This window comes from Amphiura filiformis, chromosome 18 (assembly GCF_039555335.1).
Source record: "Amphiura filiformis chromosome 18, Afil_fr2py, whole genome shotgun sequence".
Classification (NCBI taxonomy): Eukaryota; Metazoa; Echinodermata; class Ophiuroidea; order Amphilepidida; family Amphiuridae; genus Amphiura; species Amphiura filiformis.
In genome coordinates, this window is record NC_092645.1 from 19,122 (window position 1) to 39,859 (window position 20,738).

General features: G+C 39.9%; 1 protein-coding gene across 1 annotated transcript; it reads right to left on the bottom strand.

The window, feature by feature from the left end:
* Positions 1-6,563: 6,563 nt before the first annotated feature.
* On the bottom strand, positions 6,564-6,938 carry LOC140139654 (uncharacterized). The gene has a single exon (XM_072161357.1). The coding sequence runs from the start codon at positions 6,936-6,938 to the stop codon at positions 6,564-6,566; it is 375 nt and encodes a 124-aa protein (XP_072017458.1).
* Between the last annotated feature and the right edge of the window lie 13,800 nt (positions 6,939-20,738).

Below are 20,738 nucleotides of genomic sequence, written 5' to 3' on the forward strand. Positions count from 1 at the left end.
ATGGTATCAGAGCACTTACAGTTCAAACATTTTCTGGGGTTCTTAACTTGAAGCCCCAGACACCACACCATGAGGCATGGCAAATGCATACACAATCAATATATAGTCACAATTTGCAAAACTTAATTCCTCTGTGATCTGCCCCTGCAGGCCTACCTACAGGGTGTAACAATAAAATTTGTACAATTTTGAAAATAGAATGACACAAGTATGCCGCTTATGTTTTGGTTTGATATTTATATGTCTATCAAGATAATTTCTTTAGCCACTAGCTAAACTTTGTTCCAATAAAATCGACGATATACAAGTGAAGATATGGCCAATTATGTAAACTAGTCTTAAAACCGCTTGGGGCACTTTTTGTGTAAGTGTTACAAAAGTGACAGAATAGAGTTGAACCATGGACCAGTTGGACGATGATGCTCTTATGATAGGTAGTTTTAAACAATTGGGTATTCGAAGTGGTAGAAATGATTACATAATAGAATATCTCCTTGAGTTTTGAAAGTCACAACTAAGCGCTGACATAACAACCTCATTTACTTGAAATCGTGGCTGCAACTCAACAACTTCAACCCCAATTCACGTTGGAAGAGTGTATTTTTATGGTTGTGACATTCGGTAGCACATGGAGTCAAGCAGAAACCATATGATTGTTTATAGCTCATTTTCCAAACTCACTCTTCCATTAAGGCATACAATTACATATAACTAGTATGAGAAGTATGTAGAATTTGTTAACAGAAATGCTGGCAATCAAATAGTGGTCACCCCAGAACAGCTCGAAGCCCAGCTGAACTTAATTTCAAAATCTTATTGTTTTGTACTTTTGGATGCAAAAATGTATTTATAATTTAATTTGAAACAAATTTCAAGGCTTCATTTATAGATTATAATTAAGTTCATGTTAATTAGATGAAGAAACACCACTTATAATTCTTTTATGTCAATTCTTTGATGTTTAATGCACGATTAAAGCATGATAAGCATATCTCACGCGGTTCAAACATGGTATGTAAACATGGCAAAAGTGGCCCAACACGTTTTCTGGACGATTTAATTAATCGGAGAGAACCTTTGAACCCAAGCTAGTAAAGAAACCAACTAAACGTCTCCTTTTAGCCATGATATTACTGATTATATTGCATATAACATTTGTGCCATAACTCTTTTAGTTTTTTCCTGAGAAGTCAAAATGCAATTGTATAAATTTTATTGTTACACCCTGTATACATTGTGCAAAATACACATCTACAATTGTTTGGTGATACTGACCTGTTGTGCTGCAATGACTGAAGAATATTAATCTAGAGACCTGTCACTGCAATGACTTCATAAAGTATTAATTTTAGCTAAAGTTAAACGTATTATGTTTGTCAATCTTTTTCAGGACATGTAGGGGATCAACAAAATTTTAGACCATAAAAGGGGGTACAAAAATCTACCCGTTTTTAGCGGGATCAAAACAATTTGATATCCCAGGTTCCAGCTTTTCCAACCGACCCCGGCCCAGCAAAGTATTTATGAACACTCCCTTAGGGGGTTTGGGTGGGTCACGGCTGGATAGGAAGTTGTCGGGTGTGTGTGGGGTAGGTCCATGATGTGTGTTGTCACTGGTCAATCCCATAATTCTGTGCGTGCTAGAAACCCCGAAATCGCCTTCTGAATTGGGTGTGTGTGTCCTCGGTTAGATAGGATTAAAACAAATGCAGAATGAGGACCTCGTTTGCAGGTATTTACGCACAGTGGATGGGTGGGGGCGTTTGTGTGTGTGTGGGGGAGGGTGATTAACGATTTATAACCTGTTCCTGAGGATTTGCCACAGCTTGGCGTGTGTCTAGGATAGGAGGTTTTATGCAGAAAGTCCAGTGTGTTTGGCAAGCAAATGGGGGGGGGTGTGTGTGTGGGGGGGAGGTGTTTAGTGTATTTATAACCTGTCCCTGAGGATTTGCCACAGCTTGAGTGTGTGTCTCTAGAGGTTGTATGCAGAGAGTTCAGTATGTTTGTCAAGCATGTGGGGGTGTGTTGGGGGAGGGGTGATTAATGTATTTATAACCTGTTCCTGAGGATTAGCCACAGATTGAGTGTGTGTCTAGGAGGTTGTATGCAGAAAGTTCAGTGTGTTTGTCAAGCATGTGGTTGTGTGCACGTGTTGGGGGGGGGGTTGATTAGTGTATTTATATAAACCTGTTCCTGAGGATTTGCCACAGATTGAGTGTGTGTCTAGGAGGTTGTATGCAGAAAGTTCAGTGTGTTTGTCAAGCAGGTGGGGTGTGTGTGTTGGGGGTGATTAGTGTATTTATAACCTGTCCTTGATGATTTGCCATAGCTTGAGCATGTGTCCAGGAGGTTGTATGCAGGAAGTCCAGTGTGTTTGTCAAGCATGTTGGGGTTTGTGTGTTGAGCCCCCATGTCACAAGGGAAAACGCGGTAAAATGAGCAAATCCGCCCAAAAAAGCTAAAATCGCCAAAGATCACCACAGTAGATGCTAAGTAAGCTTAAAATCTGCAAAAGAGTGGAAAAAGGAGAGATTCTGCAAATAATGTGCAAATAATGTGCGATTTACCGCGTTTTCCCTTGTGACATGGGGGCTCTTACTTGCCGATGATTTTACACGAAGAAACTCACACAGGTGATTAAACCATTGGGCTATTCCAGTTGAAATCCATACACCCCCTATGGAAGACATGCCCTTAATCTGCCACACAGGGAGTGTGAATTTCAAATGAAGTTACCTGAATAGGCGATTCCATTTGATATCCACACCCCTGTGTGCGCGATTGAGGTCACAAAAGCTACAAAAGAAGAAATGTTGGGCTATTCCATTTGAATTCCATACTCCCCACCCGGCAAAGACATCTTCCACACAGGGAGTGTGAATATCAAATGGAGTTGCCTGAATTTGATATCCACACTCCTCCGTGCAAGATTGACGTCATGAACTCCATCTAGAGGGTGTAAGGATTTTAACTGGAACAGCGCACTGGCTGCATTTCACACATCGGACATATGCAGGTAAGGTGCTGTATCATTGTGTAGGCACATTGTGTACTTTGGAACTGTGGAGCAAATTTGATTTAAATTTCCCTTTTTTTTTTTTTTTTTTTGAAGTCAATGTCTGCAAGTAATATGTGCGTTCTCGAATAGAAACTTTAATGTGCGATCAATTCTATTTTTTTGACGACAGAGGAAAAAAAGCACTTGAAATTCGGAAAAAATCATTTAAAGTTTGAATTCTCCCATTGAACCCTGTGGTAAAGCCACATTTGGAACTCAAATTGGGCAATATCCTATATATTGACTGCCTTCAAATTGCAGGGGTTGAAAGTATGGGCAATTTCAAACATTTTATTTTTTGGACCCCCCAACACACACCCCCCACCCACCCACAATGCATTTTTTTTGCCCTTCAAAAAATTTGGTGTAAGGCGGGTGATATAGCCCCCATGTCACAAGGGAAAACGCGGTAAAATGAGCAAATCCGCCCAAAAAAGCTAAAATCGCCAAAGATCACCACAGTAGATGCTAAGTAAGCTTAAAATCTGCAAAAGAGTGGAAAAGAGAGATTCTGCAAATAATGTGCGATTTACCGCGTTTTCCCTTGTGACATGGGGGCTAGGAGGATTAGTGTATAAACCTGTTCCTGAGGATTTGCCACAGTCTTGACCTGGGAATGTGTCTAGGAGGTTGTATGCAGAAAGTCCAGTGTGTTTGGTAAGGGACTGTGCAATAATTATGCCCCCAGTGTTTGATTTACCAGCTGCACGCCTGCACATATTAAAGTTTATTGTATACAATAAACAGATTTACCTCCAGTGAAATAGACTAGTCCAAAGTGCTTATCAGTGCTTGGATAAATCCAATTGATTGATTTATTGATTGGTTGCCTAGTAATGGCTTTATCCAAGGGCCAGTGATGTTTAGGGTCTATTGTTTGCGGTGACCAATGGGAAGTGGTCAATGACAATCTGGTGCCGCCCAGTTTCTCCAGGATAGGCCATAAGGATATCTGTCTTCAAAGGAGTAAGATGTTTCTGAAATTTGGTAATGGAAAAATTTTCCCACCCACCAAACTTTTTTTTTTTTCTTTTCTTATTCCAGTATTCAATTTTATCGGGGAGCAGTAGTCGGCTGGGAAGACCCCATATTGTACGGGATATTGAGGATCACATACTGAAAAGTGTATTGAAATATCGTTTTTAATGGTAGCCTCTAGGTAATGGCAAACTGCCAGGAAGAGAGGGCGTTAGGGCTCATATTGAAATTCCCTTACACAGGAAGGTGTGCGCCATCTTGCAGCTTTCCTGTGCTAGCCTTCTTTGTTAAAATCCTGGGCAGGGTGTATCACTGATGCATATAATCCATCCGTTTATGACCGAGCTTTCCTGAGCGCGCTTAGCGAGGGGAATCCTGCCTTCTTTCTGTGTGAAAACGTGGTAGGGTATTTCAATATGAGCCCTTAATTGACCAAGGGAGTGGATTCAATAAGTTCACAAGTCATGAACTTCTTTTGGAGAGGGAGTCCTCATTTGGGTACACAGATCTAGGGGTTCAGGAAATCCCTGAAAAAGGGCTTTGTAGCTTGCCGGTTAATACATTTCTGTTAACTTCTTTTTTTAAGTTGGGCCACAACTTGAGCATGTTTGAAATTTCCTGGAGGTCCTGTTAGTTACAATAAATTAATTTGGGCTAACTTCTCTGTGAGGAAAGAGGTCGGACCACACTTGCGTGTGTGCAATAGGGCCGGGGAAAGTCCCTGGAGGGCCCCGTATCTTACGAGGAATTAATTTGGGTTAACTTCTCTGCAAAAGAGAAGTTGGGCCACACTTGTGTGTGTGCAAAAGGGTTTAGCAAATTTCCTGGAGGCCCCATAGCTTACGAGGAATTAATTTGGGCCACATGTGTGTGTGCAAAAGGGCTTGCTTAAATTCGTGGTGTGCCCCATATTCATTCATTCATTCATTTATTCATTCATGTAGTCATTTCTTTCATTCATTTATGTATCTTTCAAGGATTTAATTCGGGTTAACTTCTCTCTGAGAAGTTGGGCCACACTGTGTGTGGGCAAAAGGGGTTTATGGAAATTTCCTGGAGGGGCACCATGGTCATTCATGTTTCATTCATTATTCATGCAATCATTCATTTCTTCATTTCATTCATTTATGTACCTTACAAGGAATTAATTTGGGTTAACTTCTCTTTGACAGGGAAAATTAGGCCACACTTGTGTGTGTGCAAATTAAGGGCTCGGGGAAATTCCCTGAAGGGCCCCGTATCTCACAAGCAATTAATTTGGGTTAACTTCTCTGTGAGAAGTTGGGCCACACCTTGTTCTTGAGAGGCCCCGTACCTTATGGGTAAGTAATTTAAGCATGGGCTCGGGAAATTCCCGAGAGGACCACGTATCTTACGGGTGAGCAGGCACAGTGTGTTTAGATGGTTAAAAAGGTGGCGGTAAAAAGGACATGGCCACAAAAATTTTATCTTAAAGCCAATTATATGAAAATAATTTGATCACCATAGGTAATTGCATAAGTGTTTACAAATAGTAATAATTCGTTACTAATATATTTGAGAAATAGTGCATGAGAAGTTGAACGAAATTATGTCAAATATCCAGTTACTTTCCTGAATGTTCCCGGCTTCAGGAAAGTAGGATTAATGTTATGCACTTTTCTAAGGTCTGAACAAATTCATCAGGATCGTTGATAAAAGTCACTAGTAAATAATGTTCTCAGACAGATCCAAATAAGTAAAATTAGGTACTCACTAGAAATATTTCGATTCCTGTCAGGAATCTTGTTCACTCTGGTTGTGGTGAGTGGTAGTGTTTCTAGATCTTATCGGCAAACTTTGTGACTGGTCTTGATGACGTCACATGGGTTGCTTGCCGATTGATGATCTGATCGTAGATCCGATCAAGTCTGTACGCCCCCCCTCGTTCTTGTTCATGGTGGTGTTGCCTCTGCTTCGTATCCAAATTGCCTCTTAGAACCAGCGGGTTGTTTTGTTGGCTTCTTGGTCGATGACTTTGGCCTCCTCCCACCCAATTACGTGATTATTTGTGGCTGTATGTTCTGCTATAGCTGATTTGTATGTTTCTGTGGCGGACGCTTTTCTCTGTGCTATGGTGAATGTTTTTTCACCGGCTTTTTCAGATTCAGTCTTATGTTCTTTTAACCTGGTTGACAATGAACGACCTGTCTCCCCTATATAGGTTTCCGGACAGCTCTTGCATGGTATTTCGTAGACTGCTTCGGCCGTCTGAAGGGGGTCTCGTTTATCCTTGGGGTGCACGAGTGCTTTGCGAATGGTGGCATGTGGTTTCAGGGATGTTGAAAAACCATGCTTTTTAAAAATCCTTGACACTCGCTCAGATAAGCCTTCCACATACGGAAGAACTACCAGGCCTTTGCTTTTGTCTTGGCTGTCACTAGCTTTGATTTTCTTTTGCTTAGGGAGATCTTTTTCCTCTACGACTTTCTTAATTGACCACTGGGGATAGCCGCATTGACCAAGAGCTTGTTCTATGTGGCTCTTTTCTCTCATGCGGTCCGCTTCTTCAGAAACTAAAGAATCCTTTCTGTCGATGAGGGTCCTCACAAGTCACAACACCTAACTTGTGGTGTAACGGATGGTGCGATTGGAATTGCAAATACTGGTCCGTGTGCGTTGGTTTTCTGTATATGCACAATTTGAGGGACCCATCATCTTTCTTGGTGATTAAGGTGTCCAGAAAAGGGATACTATTGTCCGATTCTTCCTTGTACGTAAACTTAATGCTGTTTGTCGGGTCGACTTGGTTTAGATGAGCTGTCAGGTTCTCCGCTTCTCCTTTCTTGATTACTTCTAGAACGTCATCGACATATCTCTTCCAGATTCTGGGTTTGCAGCTGGCCGGAGATGTGGTTATGGCTTCCTTCTCGAACCATTCCATTTAAGGTTGACCGCTATATGGGACTTAGGGGACTGCCCGTTGCCATACCTTTCTTTTGTTGGAAGATTTTGCCTTTTGATGTGAAATAGGTGGTGGTGAGAATGAATTTGATTAATTCCAAGTAAATCGACGCTAAGGAGAGTCCGTTTTTTAAGTCATGGTCTTTTTCCAACTTTTGGCGGATAATCTTTAGCGTGAGATCCACAGGTGTATTTGTGAATAGAGACACGACGTAAATGCGAGATCATGTATTCATCATCACCAATGGTGATCCCGTCCAAGTCCTCTGCTAATTGTGTGGAATTGAGGACGTGATGGTCTGTGTTTCCGACCATGGGACTGATTATATCTGCCAGTGATCTCGACACATTGTAACCAATTGAGCCAGTGTAGTCGATGATTGGACGCAACAGAGTGTCTTTCTTGTGGATCTTGGGACTGCCATATATGCGCGGGACAATCTCTGCTGTTGGGAAAAGGAAATCCTTGTCCTTTTGGGAAATTTTTTCTTCACGCAGAAGTCTGTTTAAAGTGCTGACAAGCTTCCTTTTTGTCTCGCCTGAACTTTGTTCAGGAGTAGACTTAGGTGTCACTATTTCTGTCTGTCCGGGTGTGTGGATGTCAGTGTGTGTGGATGGATGTATGTGTGTCCGTCCGGAGCTGTATCTGGGGAACCGTAAGTCCTACGGCGACGCTACTTGGTGGGAGGAAGGGTATCCGAGTTTGCTCCGTAACCGTATGTTTTCGGTGAAAAATATGCAAATTAACATAGCTAATTTGCATAATTTATGCGAAAATCAGCGCAAATTGATAGCGGAGTTTGTGGACAGACTATCTCAAGATCCATCGGGCGCATGGTAACGAAACCTGGTGACAGAAATGATACACACCTGCTGATCACCTGATTAGTTTTTCGGCGAAAGGTATGCGCATTTAGTTGTTAATTTGCATAATTTATGCGGAACGATTCTACAAATATGGTTGGAAATCTGAAGAAATCCGCCTTGTGGAGCTGTATCTGGGGATTAAGTAAGATCCTAAGCCCTATGATGATGAAAGCGTGGTAGGGGTAGTATGACCAGAGGATCTCAACCCGATTCGATTTTCAGCGCAAAATATGGTAATTAAGTACCTAATTTGCATAATTTATGCATAAAATGCAAAAACCTATTTTCTCGGAGACTAGGGGTCATACGTTCTTCAAACTTGGTGGGTGGGTGCATCTTCACCCCAGACAGAACAAGTTTGTATTGGTTAGTGCGTAAAGGTCACCCAAGGTCATCCAGGGGTCATCTGAGGTCAAATGACTAAAAACTGTCGTCTGGGCACGAAACTTGGTGGGTACGGTCAACATAACGTGGTAGGGGTAGTATGACCAGAGGATGCACACTAGTACCCCCCCCAATGTGGCCCCTCCACACACTCAAAGTTGAGGGGGGGTCAAAAATTTAATGAAATATTGTTTTTATATTGCGCATTACATATATCAATTTCGGTCATGTAGGCCAAGTTATTAGGCCAAAAAAAGTCTTTGAAGAATGTCTCTCATGTACAAAAGTATAGGAAACTGAATATTTCAAACCAGCTTTTTAGGGTGAAGGAATCATTTTTTCAAAAAAATGTCTAAAACGGGTTTTTATGTCAAAAATGGTCTCTTTTGGGGTGCTACATCGAGTCAAATGTTCAGAAGATTATTTCGGGGTCATCCAAGGTCACCCAGGGGTCATCTAAGGTCAAATTACTAAAACTGTCGTATGGGCATGAAACTTGGTGGGTACAATCAACATTTAGAGGCAAATGTTCGGAAGTTTATTTAGGGGTCATCTGAGGTCACCCAGGGGTCATCTGAGGTCAAATTACTAAAAACTGTCGTATGGGCATGACACTTAGTAGTTACAGTCAACATTAAGAGTCAAATTTTGGAAGGGCATTTGGGGTCACCCAGGGGTCATCTGAGGTCAAATTACTAAAAACTGTCATATGGGCATGAAACTTGGTGGGTACAGTCAACATTTAGAGCCAAATTTTTGGAAGGTCATTTTTGGGTCATCCAAGGTCACCCAGGGTCATCTGAGGTCAAATTACTAAAAACTGTTAGTGTTATATGGGCATGAAACTTGGTGGGTAGGGCCTACAGTCAACATTTAGAGTCATTTTTTTTGGAAAGTCATTTCGGGGTCATCCAAGATCACTCAGGGGTCATGGTGGTGTTGCCTCTGCTTCGTATCCAAATTGCCACTTTGAGCCAGCGGGTTGTTTTGTTGGCTTCTTGAACAAGGATGAGGGGGCGTACAGACTTGATCGGATCTACGATCAGATCATCAATCGGCAAGCAACCCATGTGACATCATCAAGACCAGTCACAAAGTTTGCCGATAAGATCTAGAAACACTACCACTCACCACAACCAGAGTGAACAAGATTCCTGACAGGAATCAAAATATTTCTAGTGAGTACCTAATTTTACTTATTTGGATCTGTCTGAGAACATTATTTACCAGTGACTTTTCTAAGGTATTTATATTAAAGGATTGACTCAATAAATGTATGTAAATTTCTCTTGAGAAGTTTTCTCTTGAGAAGTTAGGCCACGTTTGATGTATTGGAGCGGTACCATTTTGGTCCGTATTTTATTGGATAAGCTGAAGTTATATCCAATTCTGGATTACAAATAAATATGATAGATATGCCTAGCAAAACTTTTGAGTAAAATGTGCCTTATTTCATCTGGGGGTAAATGCAGGTGACTTTGATTCTGTGCAGGTAACTTTTCAAATGTACCTGCACAAGTGCATGTAGAATTTTAGTTGGAATCAGAAACATACAATGTGCCTCTAAATCAAAGAAGTAATATAAATATTACTTAAAACGACACCAATTTTTACTTTTCATCTGTAAAAAAGATAATTAGTTTCATGGCCCAAACTTCTTATTTTATATTGTTAAAATTGTGTGCAAGTTACTTTCAATTTGTGGAGGTAGATTTTTTATGTTACCTGCAAAAATGCAAGTAACTTCTTTCTGGTAAATCGAACACTGGACCCCCGGGTAAAATTTCTGAACGGCCCACCAAAAATCACTTGCCCCCCCTGCGGCCCATCAAAAAATATCTGTCCTCCCTCTACACATGCCAAATTTTTGGGATCCCAATCCTATATAAGTTGAGAGAGCACAGCAAGCAGGAAAATTTGCATGAAAGTGTTTCTGTACTGTTTTCCTAAGCCTCTTTAGAGCATTTTATTCAAAAGGTGCCCCATAAATGTGTGCCAAAATTGCTTTCCCCCTCTCAGCCAGTGGCGTGCGCCTTTGTTGAAAGTGGGGGCCAGGTTGTTCAGTTCCCGAATGGAGTCTGATTAGGAGTGTAAATGAGCGGAATGACTTATTTCCTCCGTTTTCCCCCGAATGACCAACAAAAGTGGGGGGGCATGTGCCCCCCTGCCCCCACCCTTTGCGCACGCCACTGCTCTCAGCTGGCCAAAAATGTCTTGCCCCCCCTTTTGGCTTGCCAAACAATGTCTTGCCCCCCCCCCAATTTTACCATCCCCCAGGGCTCATAATTTATAGCACAGCCCCTAATCATGGGGGTGTATGTGCAGGGCTGGATTTACCTTTCTGGGGCCCTAGGCCAGGCCAAAATTTGGAGGTCCCCAACTCACTGTGAGGAAGGCATGTGCACTTGAGTGGCCAAATTTTGGTTTAGGTATAGATTGACGGGAGCATAACAATTTAAAAGAGAGAGATGAACAACGATGTTGCAAGGCCATTTGCGCGCGTAGCGCGCGAAAAAAACATCACATCTCAGACTATTTTAGCCCAAAATGAAGGTGAATTTTGCTATAACTGGCCAGTGCGTGTGGAGCATGAGAACTTTGCAATTTTACCCTATTTTGGCCAAAAACATGGTGTTTGGGGGCTAAAAATGAAGCCGGGGCCGGGCCCATCTGGCCCAATGGTAAATCCGGCCCTGTGTATGTGTGGATGGGTGGGGTGTGTGCTTTGGGGGTTTGGTGTGATTTGGTGTAAAGTTTATGTCCTTGGTATGGCTACTGATTTTGTGAATAGTGTTCACATTGTACCCAGGTTCAAATTTGATGTCCATATTTGATGCACTGGGGTGTAGGGAGTATGCGTGTGTGAAGAGTTTTTATTGGGAACATCAAAAGTATGAGTTGAATATAATTAAGGCTGTTTAAAAATGAACTTGAAACTGGAGAGAATATAAGTTATGAGGAAATAACCTTGAACTACAAATTAGTCATTCATATGAATAAACCAAGAATTCTATTCAAATTTATTTTTAGACATTGTATTGAGTAAAACTGTGTACAATTGAGAAGACACAAATTATACTAAATTGAATTTTGCAACAATTGCTGTATTTGTGGGGTGGGGTGTATCTGTATGTGTTTGGTTTGGGGTGTGTGTTTGTCATGGGTATAAAGGTATGTGTTTGTGCACACACATCCTTTGTATGTATGTATCGAGCTGGGTGGCTTGGTTTTTTTTATATTTTTTTTTTAAATATAGTTTGGTATTGCAGGATGGTGGACAGTTAAAATTATTATCACCAGCTAATTGTAGTCATTAGGCCTTGTGAAGTGAATATGAAAGATTTTACATGTAGCTGAAGTTTGCTCGAAACAAACTTGTACGCCCCAGGTGTCTACCATTTTCTACACTTCATATAATCAATGATCCTTATTGAAATTGCTGGAAAAACCCTGGATAATTACCCATGATCCATTGCAAGTACTACAGTGCAGCCATGACCATATCCATGAGCTAAGGTTTGGTCTCATAGCCAGCGTGATATCGCTGCTCGCTGGGCCGTGCTTTGCCGACCTGTTATAATGCATTGTGAAAATCACTCATCACATACTGCAGTAGACACGTAGCCCATGTGCTAATTAAAATTGAAAGTGGCACATGCAATGGGTTCTGGGATACCTAGCAAAAGCTACATGTAGTCAAAAACTGCATATCACATTGTATAGACTTTTTCCATGTACCAATAGTATCCCAATATGCACAATTCCAGAGCTAACTTAAACAAGTTGAATCAAACAGTTGTACATGGCTTAAAAATACTTCGCAGCATTTGAAGTACTAATAGAAAGATTGACACATGGCAAGTCATTTTGGGGAAAATTGTAGTGGACTTTCATTTAAATTCTTTGTCCAGAAGAAGGCCCTTGTGTGGAGAGAGAAAGGTAGTGAACAGGTTAATATTTGGGTGGGAGTACAAAATTAGGAAGAATCTAGGGTAAAAAAAAAAATTACAGCTTTCTAGAATTATTATTCTATTGTGCAAAGAAGTTGGTGAACCATAAAATCAACTGCACACTCCACATTAAAGGCAAATTCACAGATTTTGTGAGAGTGGTCGGCTGAATTTTGTTATTTTGACTTCATGATATTGTACATTCAAAATTTAGTATAAAATTGCAACAATATGTTTAAAATGAAAATTGCAACAATATGTTTATAGGCAGCAAGTTTGTGAAAATTATCAGATCTGATATGTTTTTCTTCAGCTCATAATAATTATACTCAAACTTGAAGGTAATTTGGGGTAAAGTTTGTGCTATTTTGTGTGAATATTGTTTTGTTGCAAGCTCATGCTGCGAGAGTCTACAGCTACAACCCCAATAAACTGGTATAATTTTGATTGCACTAAATGACAATTATGGTCTGTATGACATGTCAAAATGATTTTTCAGCAAATTGGATTTTTAAAGTGTAAGCTATACATACTATAATCAGCTAGAATTATTTGGGTTTTGTTACTCGCGAGCCAATAAACAGTGATGCAATACGCATGGCACAGTTTCAGAGGATGATTTAAGGAAGCCCCACCATGCATTGCAAAAGTGTTATCACTAGAGTTTCAACTGCCTCTTTGCTTTTCAAATCCCATTGAACTCTGTGCAAAAGATGTTGTTGTAATATTGTTTGTGTGTCATTATTACTTGGTCGATTTCAGATTGAAAGTGATGTGTGTTTAAAGGATAATTCACACCTTCTGTAGATAACATAAAATGTGAAATGGACTGGCATAAAACTGGTGTTTTTATTGTTGACATACTGTCCAAATTCAAATTTAACCACACAGTTCTATCTTCAGAGTCTATGGAATAACCCAGTAGGGTGTTGGGAAGTGCTTAAATCATCCTCTGGCACAGTTTGTGCAGGTGCTGCACCCAGCAGTGTGTATGCCATCAATCCACAATGTTATGAGTCGACGTCCCACCTAGTGCCAGCTGATCAGAGTATAGGATCAGTATAAACAATATTTGTGTAAACATTTGTGTAAACTCCAAATCTGTGAATGTCCCTTTATTGGTTTACGTGACTGATGTGATTTCTTTAATGGCCAGCGTTATGCATATTGCACATTAATTGAATACGTTTTGATATGGTGATGTATGCTTCTAAAAAGAAAGAAACAATTGATGTCTTTTCCTAGATTTTGAACTTGTTTATAACTTGGATACAATTTTATGAGTAAGCTAATAAAGTGCAACATTCTGCATGTTTCTACTGAGGTAAAATTCGGGCCATGCCGTTACCGTGCCGTGCCGTGCGAATAACTTGAGCCCAGTAGAAGCGACTTGGGGTAATCGGTTGCCGTGTCATGCCGGGTCGTGTGCTCGCCTTTCGTAATCCCCCTCTTGAGGTGGATCGTGCCGGGTCAAAGCGTGTACTCTGCGCAGTAGAAACGAGCCGTGTCATCGGTTGCCGGGTCGAGGTCATGCGTGTTGCAAAAATAACGCAATTATTCTACTTGTATAGTCTAGCTTAGGCCTATGATGTATTAGGTTCCTCATGAACTTGATGAAGTAAAATGGATATGACTTTATACTTAGTCTAGGCCTACTTCTTTATAGTTAATGAGTTGGTTATATCTTTATAATTAATGAGTTGGTTATATATGAGCTGTAAATTAATTATCATAATAGCCAATTACTAGATCCACTGGTAAATTAATGCAATTTGGATTTTACGAAAATACTAAATTGTGATTGTAGGTCATATGCCATGAGCTGCCATTCGTAGACATTTAAATTTAGGATATAATTAACCGTCAAATCTGTTTTCCGTAATTCGGTTTACAGGAAAAAAATGCTGTGCATCGTGGCGAGACACAGCTTTCTGGTCTCAGTAGAAAAATAGCGGGTCAAAAAGCCGTACGCTCAGTACAAACACGCTGATTGCCCATTTATGATGCCATTCCTGATGTAGGCCTACCAAATGCACAGTGGAATGATCAGCTCTTGTGCCATTGATTTGAGGGCACTCTAGCTGTTTTATTTTTCAAAAAGAATGTTATGAAGAAAACAGTTTTTAATCAAATTCAGTACATGTCGCAGGGTCAACTTTTGTAAAATTGTTGTCACAAAATATTCCTGTTTTTTATTAAATAGGAAATATCAATTTAAATTATAATGTGGACTCTGGACTACTGTGGACTCTGGGCTACTCCCGGTCCCATCATTTTAATTCACTGTAGATTTTGGCATATCCCCATCCTTATTTTGCTGTAGACTCTGGGCTACCTCTTCATTTTAATTTGGTGCAAAAAAAAATTATATACTATATCTTACACCAATTCATTTTAATTCACTGTATACTCTGGGCTACTCCATCATTTTAATTCACTGTAGACTTTTAGCTACCCTTTCATTTTAATTCATTGTAGACTCTGCATGGCTACCCTTTAAGTTAAGTTAGCTTGAAATTCCCCTGGACAAGGAACTCACTGCTAATTTGTCTCATTGTAACCCGTATGAAACTCGGGGAGCTGATCCTGGTTGCGATGGTTATTTGTGGAATGTCTAGGGTGTGCGCTCTTGAAGCAGCAAAGTCCCTGAATTGTTGTTTAATGGTTTGTGGAATGATGTGGGGCCGTAGTGGTCAGCGACAACCTGTAAAGTGTGCTGAGGCTTGTGGATCAACGTCTAGGCGTTGTGCCTGTGCGTGGCGCACTATAAATCACTGTGCTTATTATTATTTCCATTTTTAATTATATGTAGACTCTGGGCTAACCCTAGTGGCAGCACCAAGAGGAGGCAAAAGACCCCATCAGTACTCTTGCCCCCCTGTACCTCGAAATTATGATTGATGATTTTGACCCATCCCCCCCCAGTCCCGATGTCCCCCCGAAAAAAATTCCTGGTGCCGCCACTGGCTACCCCCATCATTGTGGGCTACCCCGTAGAATAGAATAGAATAGAATGTGAAAGCATAATATGGCATTGAATTTAACCTGGTATAAAGTTCATATTCTGAGATAGGTTCTGGTTGGGTACTGCCTAACGCCCCTGAAAGGGGTCAAACAAGCAGTTAGTGTAAGGTATATAATTTTTTGGTGCACTTACATTTTAAATGTTGATGTATGTGATCCTTGCAAACTTGAACTTGGATTTATGCCAAATTTAGTAATTGTCTGTGGGCCATTGGTGCCAACCTAATACCAAGAGAGAGACACCATACCTCATTGATTTTTCTTTTAGTTTGTGTATTGATAGAAATCAATGAGAAATGAAAACCTGACAATTGGAGCCTAAACTCCATTTCATTTTTGCACAGCAACAATTATGTAAAATTTAGGGGGGTCAACATGAAAGATATGTTGTTGTGTAATAAAGTCCAATTTTAGGGGTCATACCTTCCACACTACACCCCTAGAACATTTTATTAAATACGTCAGGGATTTTCTGGGTGAAGATTTTAAATTTGCACATATGTCTCCATAGGATGACTCACGTTACACCGCTGTGAACTGGGGTATGCAATAGGTGGTAGGGTGGTGTTTCATCTTGAAGTAAAAATTATTTATATGTAATAAGTAAACAACTTTTATCTTTTTCTATGATATCAAATTGCATTCATGTTTCAGACTAGAAAGCCTAATGTGCTCAGATTTTGAGGAAAAAAGTTGCAAGTAATTTAAAGAAGATGAAGAGCTCCAGGATAAATAGGGATACAGAAATTGGGATACAGTCCATGTAAAGTCTGTGGGATAACATGTGCACTCAGTTCATCAGTAAATACCAAGGATTGTTCATCTTGGAATGAAAAACTCATAATAACTGTGTTGAAGGTACACATTTTTTACCCAAAAAGACCTAAAAATTTTGGTACTTTTGGGAAAAAATGTGAAACTTCAATACAAAAGGTCAATTTTTTTTAATGATTGTCAGATTTTCCTCCCAGCTACATACACTTTAAGTACATATCATTAGATTTATGAAGTTTACTTTGATGACTGTTAAATATCAAAAATATTAATTTTTAATAATTTGCCAAAAAATTTGTATTATATCGCGATTTTCAACAAATCCAAATTATTTGATATCAGAAGAACATACCTCCTACCTGCCAATTTTGCATCTATTTTATATGCTACTGGAGGATAATCACTCAGGGATCAACACTGTCTACTGTCCTGAGATTTGGCTGATTTTTCATAGTTTATGAAAATCATTTTTACTGCATTTTTAAATAAAAAAATTAAATAAATGTTGGTATTTATGCAGCACCTTTCACATGTGCACATGTACCAAAGCGCTTTACATTTGTTCCGCTGTCGTTAGAATAATGTCAGCTGCCATACAATGCACAAGGCATGCTCATATCTTTGAGTGGTGCTCAATGGACAATATTCATTACAACTCCCCATTTCACCCCTGGGTAGAGAGAGGCAAGTAAGGTAAAGGGCCTTGGTGATGGCACCGCTGGGGCTCGAACTCATAATCCACCGATTACAAGGCAGTGCCCGTACCACTCTGCCAGCGTGCCCCTAGTTTACGGTCTGAAACTAACTACACTGCCATAGTACAGTACTGTGTTAGTCATCTTCACTGTTTTTCACAAGCTTGCTACTAGGATGCACATATGGCTGATTTTGTACTAAGAACTATTTTTGGACACTCCTTTTAGGAGATTTCAATGTTCATGTTGATTGTCCTCAGAAATGGGATGTGAAAAGGTTCAATACTAGCATTGAGTCAGGTGTGGACATATTCTTGATCATATAATCACAAGACTCAATGATTCCCTCCAGTGGCGTAGATTTCTTTTTGACATGGGGGGATGAGGTCGGGGAAAATTTCTTGAAGTGTAGTGAATCCAGCACCTTTTGGCAACAGAATAAGTGTATGGTAAAAATGTGCTTGATAAAAAAAATTTTTGCCATATTGAAGCTAAACTGATGAAATATGGTGCAAAAGAGGAATAATTTTGTGTGAAGCATGCAAATTTGGCACTTTTGGAGCTAAAATGGCCAAATATGAGGTTAATTTGGTCAGAAACCCACATACAGGCATCAACATGGGGGGATTATTGTATGGACCATCCCCCCTAGCAAATATTGGGGGGGAGGGAGGGATTTATCCCCCATCAAACTTAGTATGGTGATAGGATATGGTGGCCTGATGTGCTGTATAGTTTTGTGTCATGTTATTTGCATATTTATGAATATTAACCCTAACACTGGACCCTGCTTTTTGATATCGGAAGTCAAAGAAGATCCGAAAAAGTCAAGAAGAAGAAAATTTTTTGACTTGGCACCCCCGGGATTCGAACCTTTGACCCCCCGCATGCCAACCACACGATCACGGACCGGTAGCTGCACGGGTTATACAGCAATTCCGTGAGCATATAACACTTATAATACTTAGTATATGATGGCCTGCTGTGCTGTATAGACGAATCCAAATACACGCATTCCTACACCTGACTAGCAGGCTTTAGTTGGGTCCCCGTCGGCTACAATGCATCCAAAATGTGAAATGATTCGCCTTGGCGGAAATTTTAAACTGCATTCCACCACCCGTTTTACACCTTCCGCGAAAACACAGGTAGACAAGAGAATGTTTACAACACAATACAGTTCCAACAGTAAGTTTTGTGCAAATAAAAGCCGCCTTACACCTAGAGGAGGTGTTAATAGAATAATACAATAGAGATAATTCTGCAGGAAATCCCATCGCATCTATTCATAGATGTACAAATTGATGAACAAAAGGACTATGTATGAATAGATGCGACAGGATTACCTCTATTGTATATATTATTCTATTAACCCTCCTCGTCTTTGCATCTTCTCTAGGTGTTAGGCGGCTTTTATTTGCACAATCGGGCGCTCAAAACACCAGGTTGGTGCTAGCGGAAACCAAAGATGGGGCGACCAAATCCTGACCATGACTTGGCTCGTTGGATTAGTCTATAGTTTTGTGTCATGTTATTGCATACCAGTATTTACATTATTTGTATACAAATCTTTGTTATTTACACACCTTTGTGTGTGTGAGGGGGGGCACCTTAATTATGAACCGTGTAATTCTAGTGAAGAATGGTTTCTGCTTATTCCTATTACATATTTTGTTCACCCTCTATTTTTGATACATTGAAAAATGACACTTTATCACAGCAGGGGGGGGGGTAGAAATCGTAATGTAAACAAATAGTCTACAATGTATTATCCAGGAAATGCAGCATCAGAATTGCAGACTGCAAGTGAAGAGTTCAGATGGGTTCAGATGCATAAAGTGGTATATAATACCAGTTATTAAGCTAAATATGTCCTGCTATAAATCGAATAAAACATTTTCTTACATGCATGCGCCACATATTATACACAAAACACTGAAATCCTTGTACTGGGGAGTCGCCTTGCCACAGCTGCTGAGGGCTGGAGTTTATGAAACATACTAGGCCTGACATTATGGTAGGCCTCCTTATTACTGAGACTATTCAAAATCTGAAAACTTATCACTTTTCAGACAGGAAAAATTTACCTTCTGGAAAATATACCGGTGTATCTGCTATGAGCGAAAGACATAAAGTGACAATGCCTAGATTCTTGTCTAACCACCTGACATGCCTGAGTGAACAAACTCTTTACTCATGTATACTTCATCTCTGTTAGACAATACATGTATACACCCATTGAGATAGGCAAATATAATAACTCATCAAATCAGACATATACATAAACAAGAAAATATGTTCTGTTTTTGCTCATAGTTTCAAAAACATAGTTATATTATTGGATTTTTTTAATGTAGGGTGTCAATGAAATCTAAAAGCTAGCATTATAATAGCATATGTTGTTGGCCTTAATGCACACAGTTGAATCTCCCACACAGGGAGTATGAATTTCAATGGGGAGGCTGTACCTAAATAGGTGACTCCATTTGATATCTACATGTACACTCCCTGTGTTGGAGATTAACCCTAACAAGGAACATGCTTTTTGCTATCGGAAGGCAGAGAAGGAATGAAAAAGGAGAGAAGATGAAGAAAGATTTCACTTGGCACCCTCGGGAATTGACCCCGGAACTCCTCGGGTGCCACGCACACGATCACCGACCTCATGCCACGGGGGAGTTGCTTGCCCGGCCAGCGACTTGGTGCCCATCTCTAATAATTGCCCCTCACAAAAAATTAGGTAAACCAGGTAAAAAATAAGCGCCCACCCAAAATGACTTTGTTAAGCGCCCTGGGCGATTATTGTAATGAATACGGTACCTATATAAATGGGTGACTCCATTTTTGATGTCTACACTTCCTGTGCAGGAGATTAAGGTCATGTCCTCCATAGGAGGTATAATGGATTACAACTGTAATAGCCCATTCACTCTACTCAGCACATACATGTACATTGTAGATCTGAGATACTTCTATGTACAATGTATTTTCCAGGAGATAGAGAAGATATATGTTTCAAATAAGGATACATAAATAAACAGGTGACTCCATTTGATATCCACACTCCCTATGTGTGAGATTAAGGTCATATCTTCCATAGAGGGTGTATCGATTACAAATGGAATAGCCCGATAAACTCTACACATTTGATATATTTACATGTATTTTCCAGGAGACAGAGATGATATGATTGAATCCATTTGATATCCACACTCCCTGTGTGGGAGATTAGGTTGTGTCTTCCATAAGGGCCGGGGTGTATGGATTTCAAATGGGATACCCCATAAACTCTATCTACTCATCACATTTGATATATTTACATGTATTTTCCAGAGAGAGAGAGAAGATCACAATTTTTATGACCAAACCTCCAACAGAAGAAGACATTGCAGCATCACCAGACCTCCAAACTTTACAAGCTCTCAAATTTGCAGAATTTGACATGCCAGAAGGTAGGCATATTCAATGTACCAAATTTGCCGGTTTTAAAGCAATATACCGAAAGTGATACAAAACACCAACAATAACAAAAACCAAACACTGACTTGACTTACTTGTAACTTGGAAAAAAGGACTTGTGACTTGGACTTGACTTGCATAAAATGACTTGTTACCATCTCTGGGCAGAGCCCTGTTCGATTGTCAGTAAAGTTTTATATTTCAAGAGATTTACCCCATGGTGCAGTTCATACAGGGTGTCCCAGAATGATCTGTACCGGGAAAGATGGAATTTTTTAGGTATGAAGGGCATGTTGAATGGTTATATTGTTTTGCATTTTAAGTTCTACATATAGTTAGCTTTCTCAGATTTTTTAGTTTTTAAAAGTTGGACGTTTCTAGTAGAAGTTATAGAAGATTGCGTAAAAATGATGAATTCTAAGTTTTGACAACGCATCCTATTTTGAAAATCTGTAACATTACTAACCGTTCAGCACAAAGATATTTGGAAAAAGTTATGCAGGTATTTTAGTTGTGCCCTGTTCATATTTCCACTAAATAGCCGATATCTATCTATTATTTATGACGTTACTGAAGCAATCATTATATGGAATTAAGGATTTGTGGCCTAATCCAATTCTCTCTTTG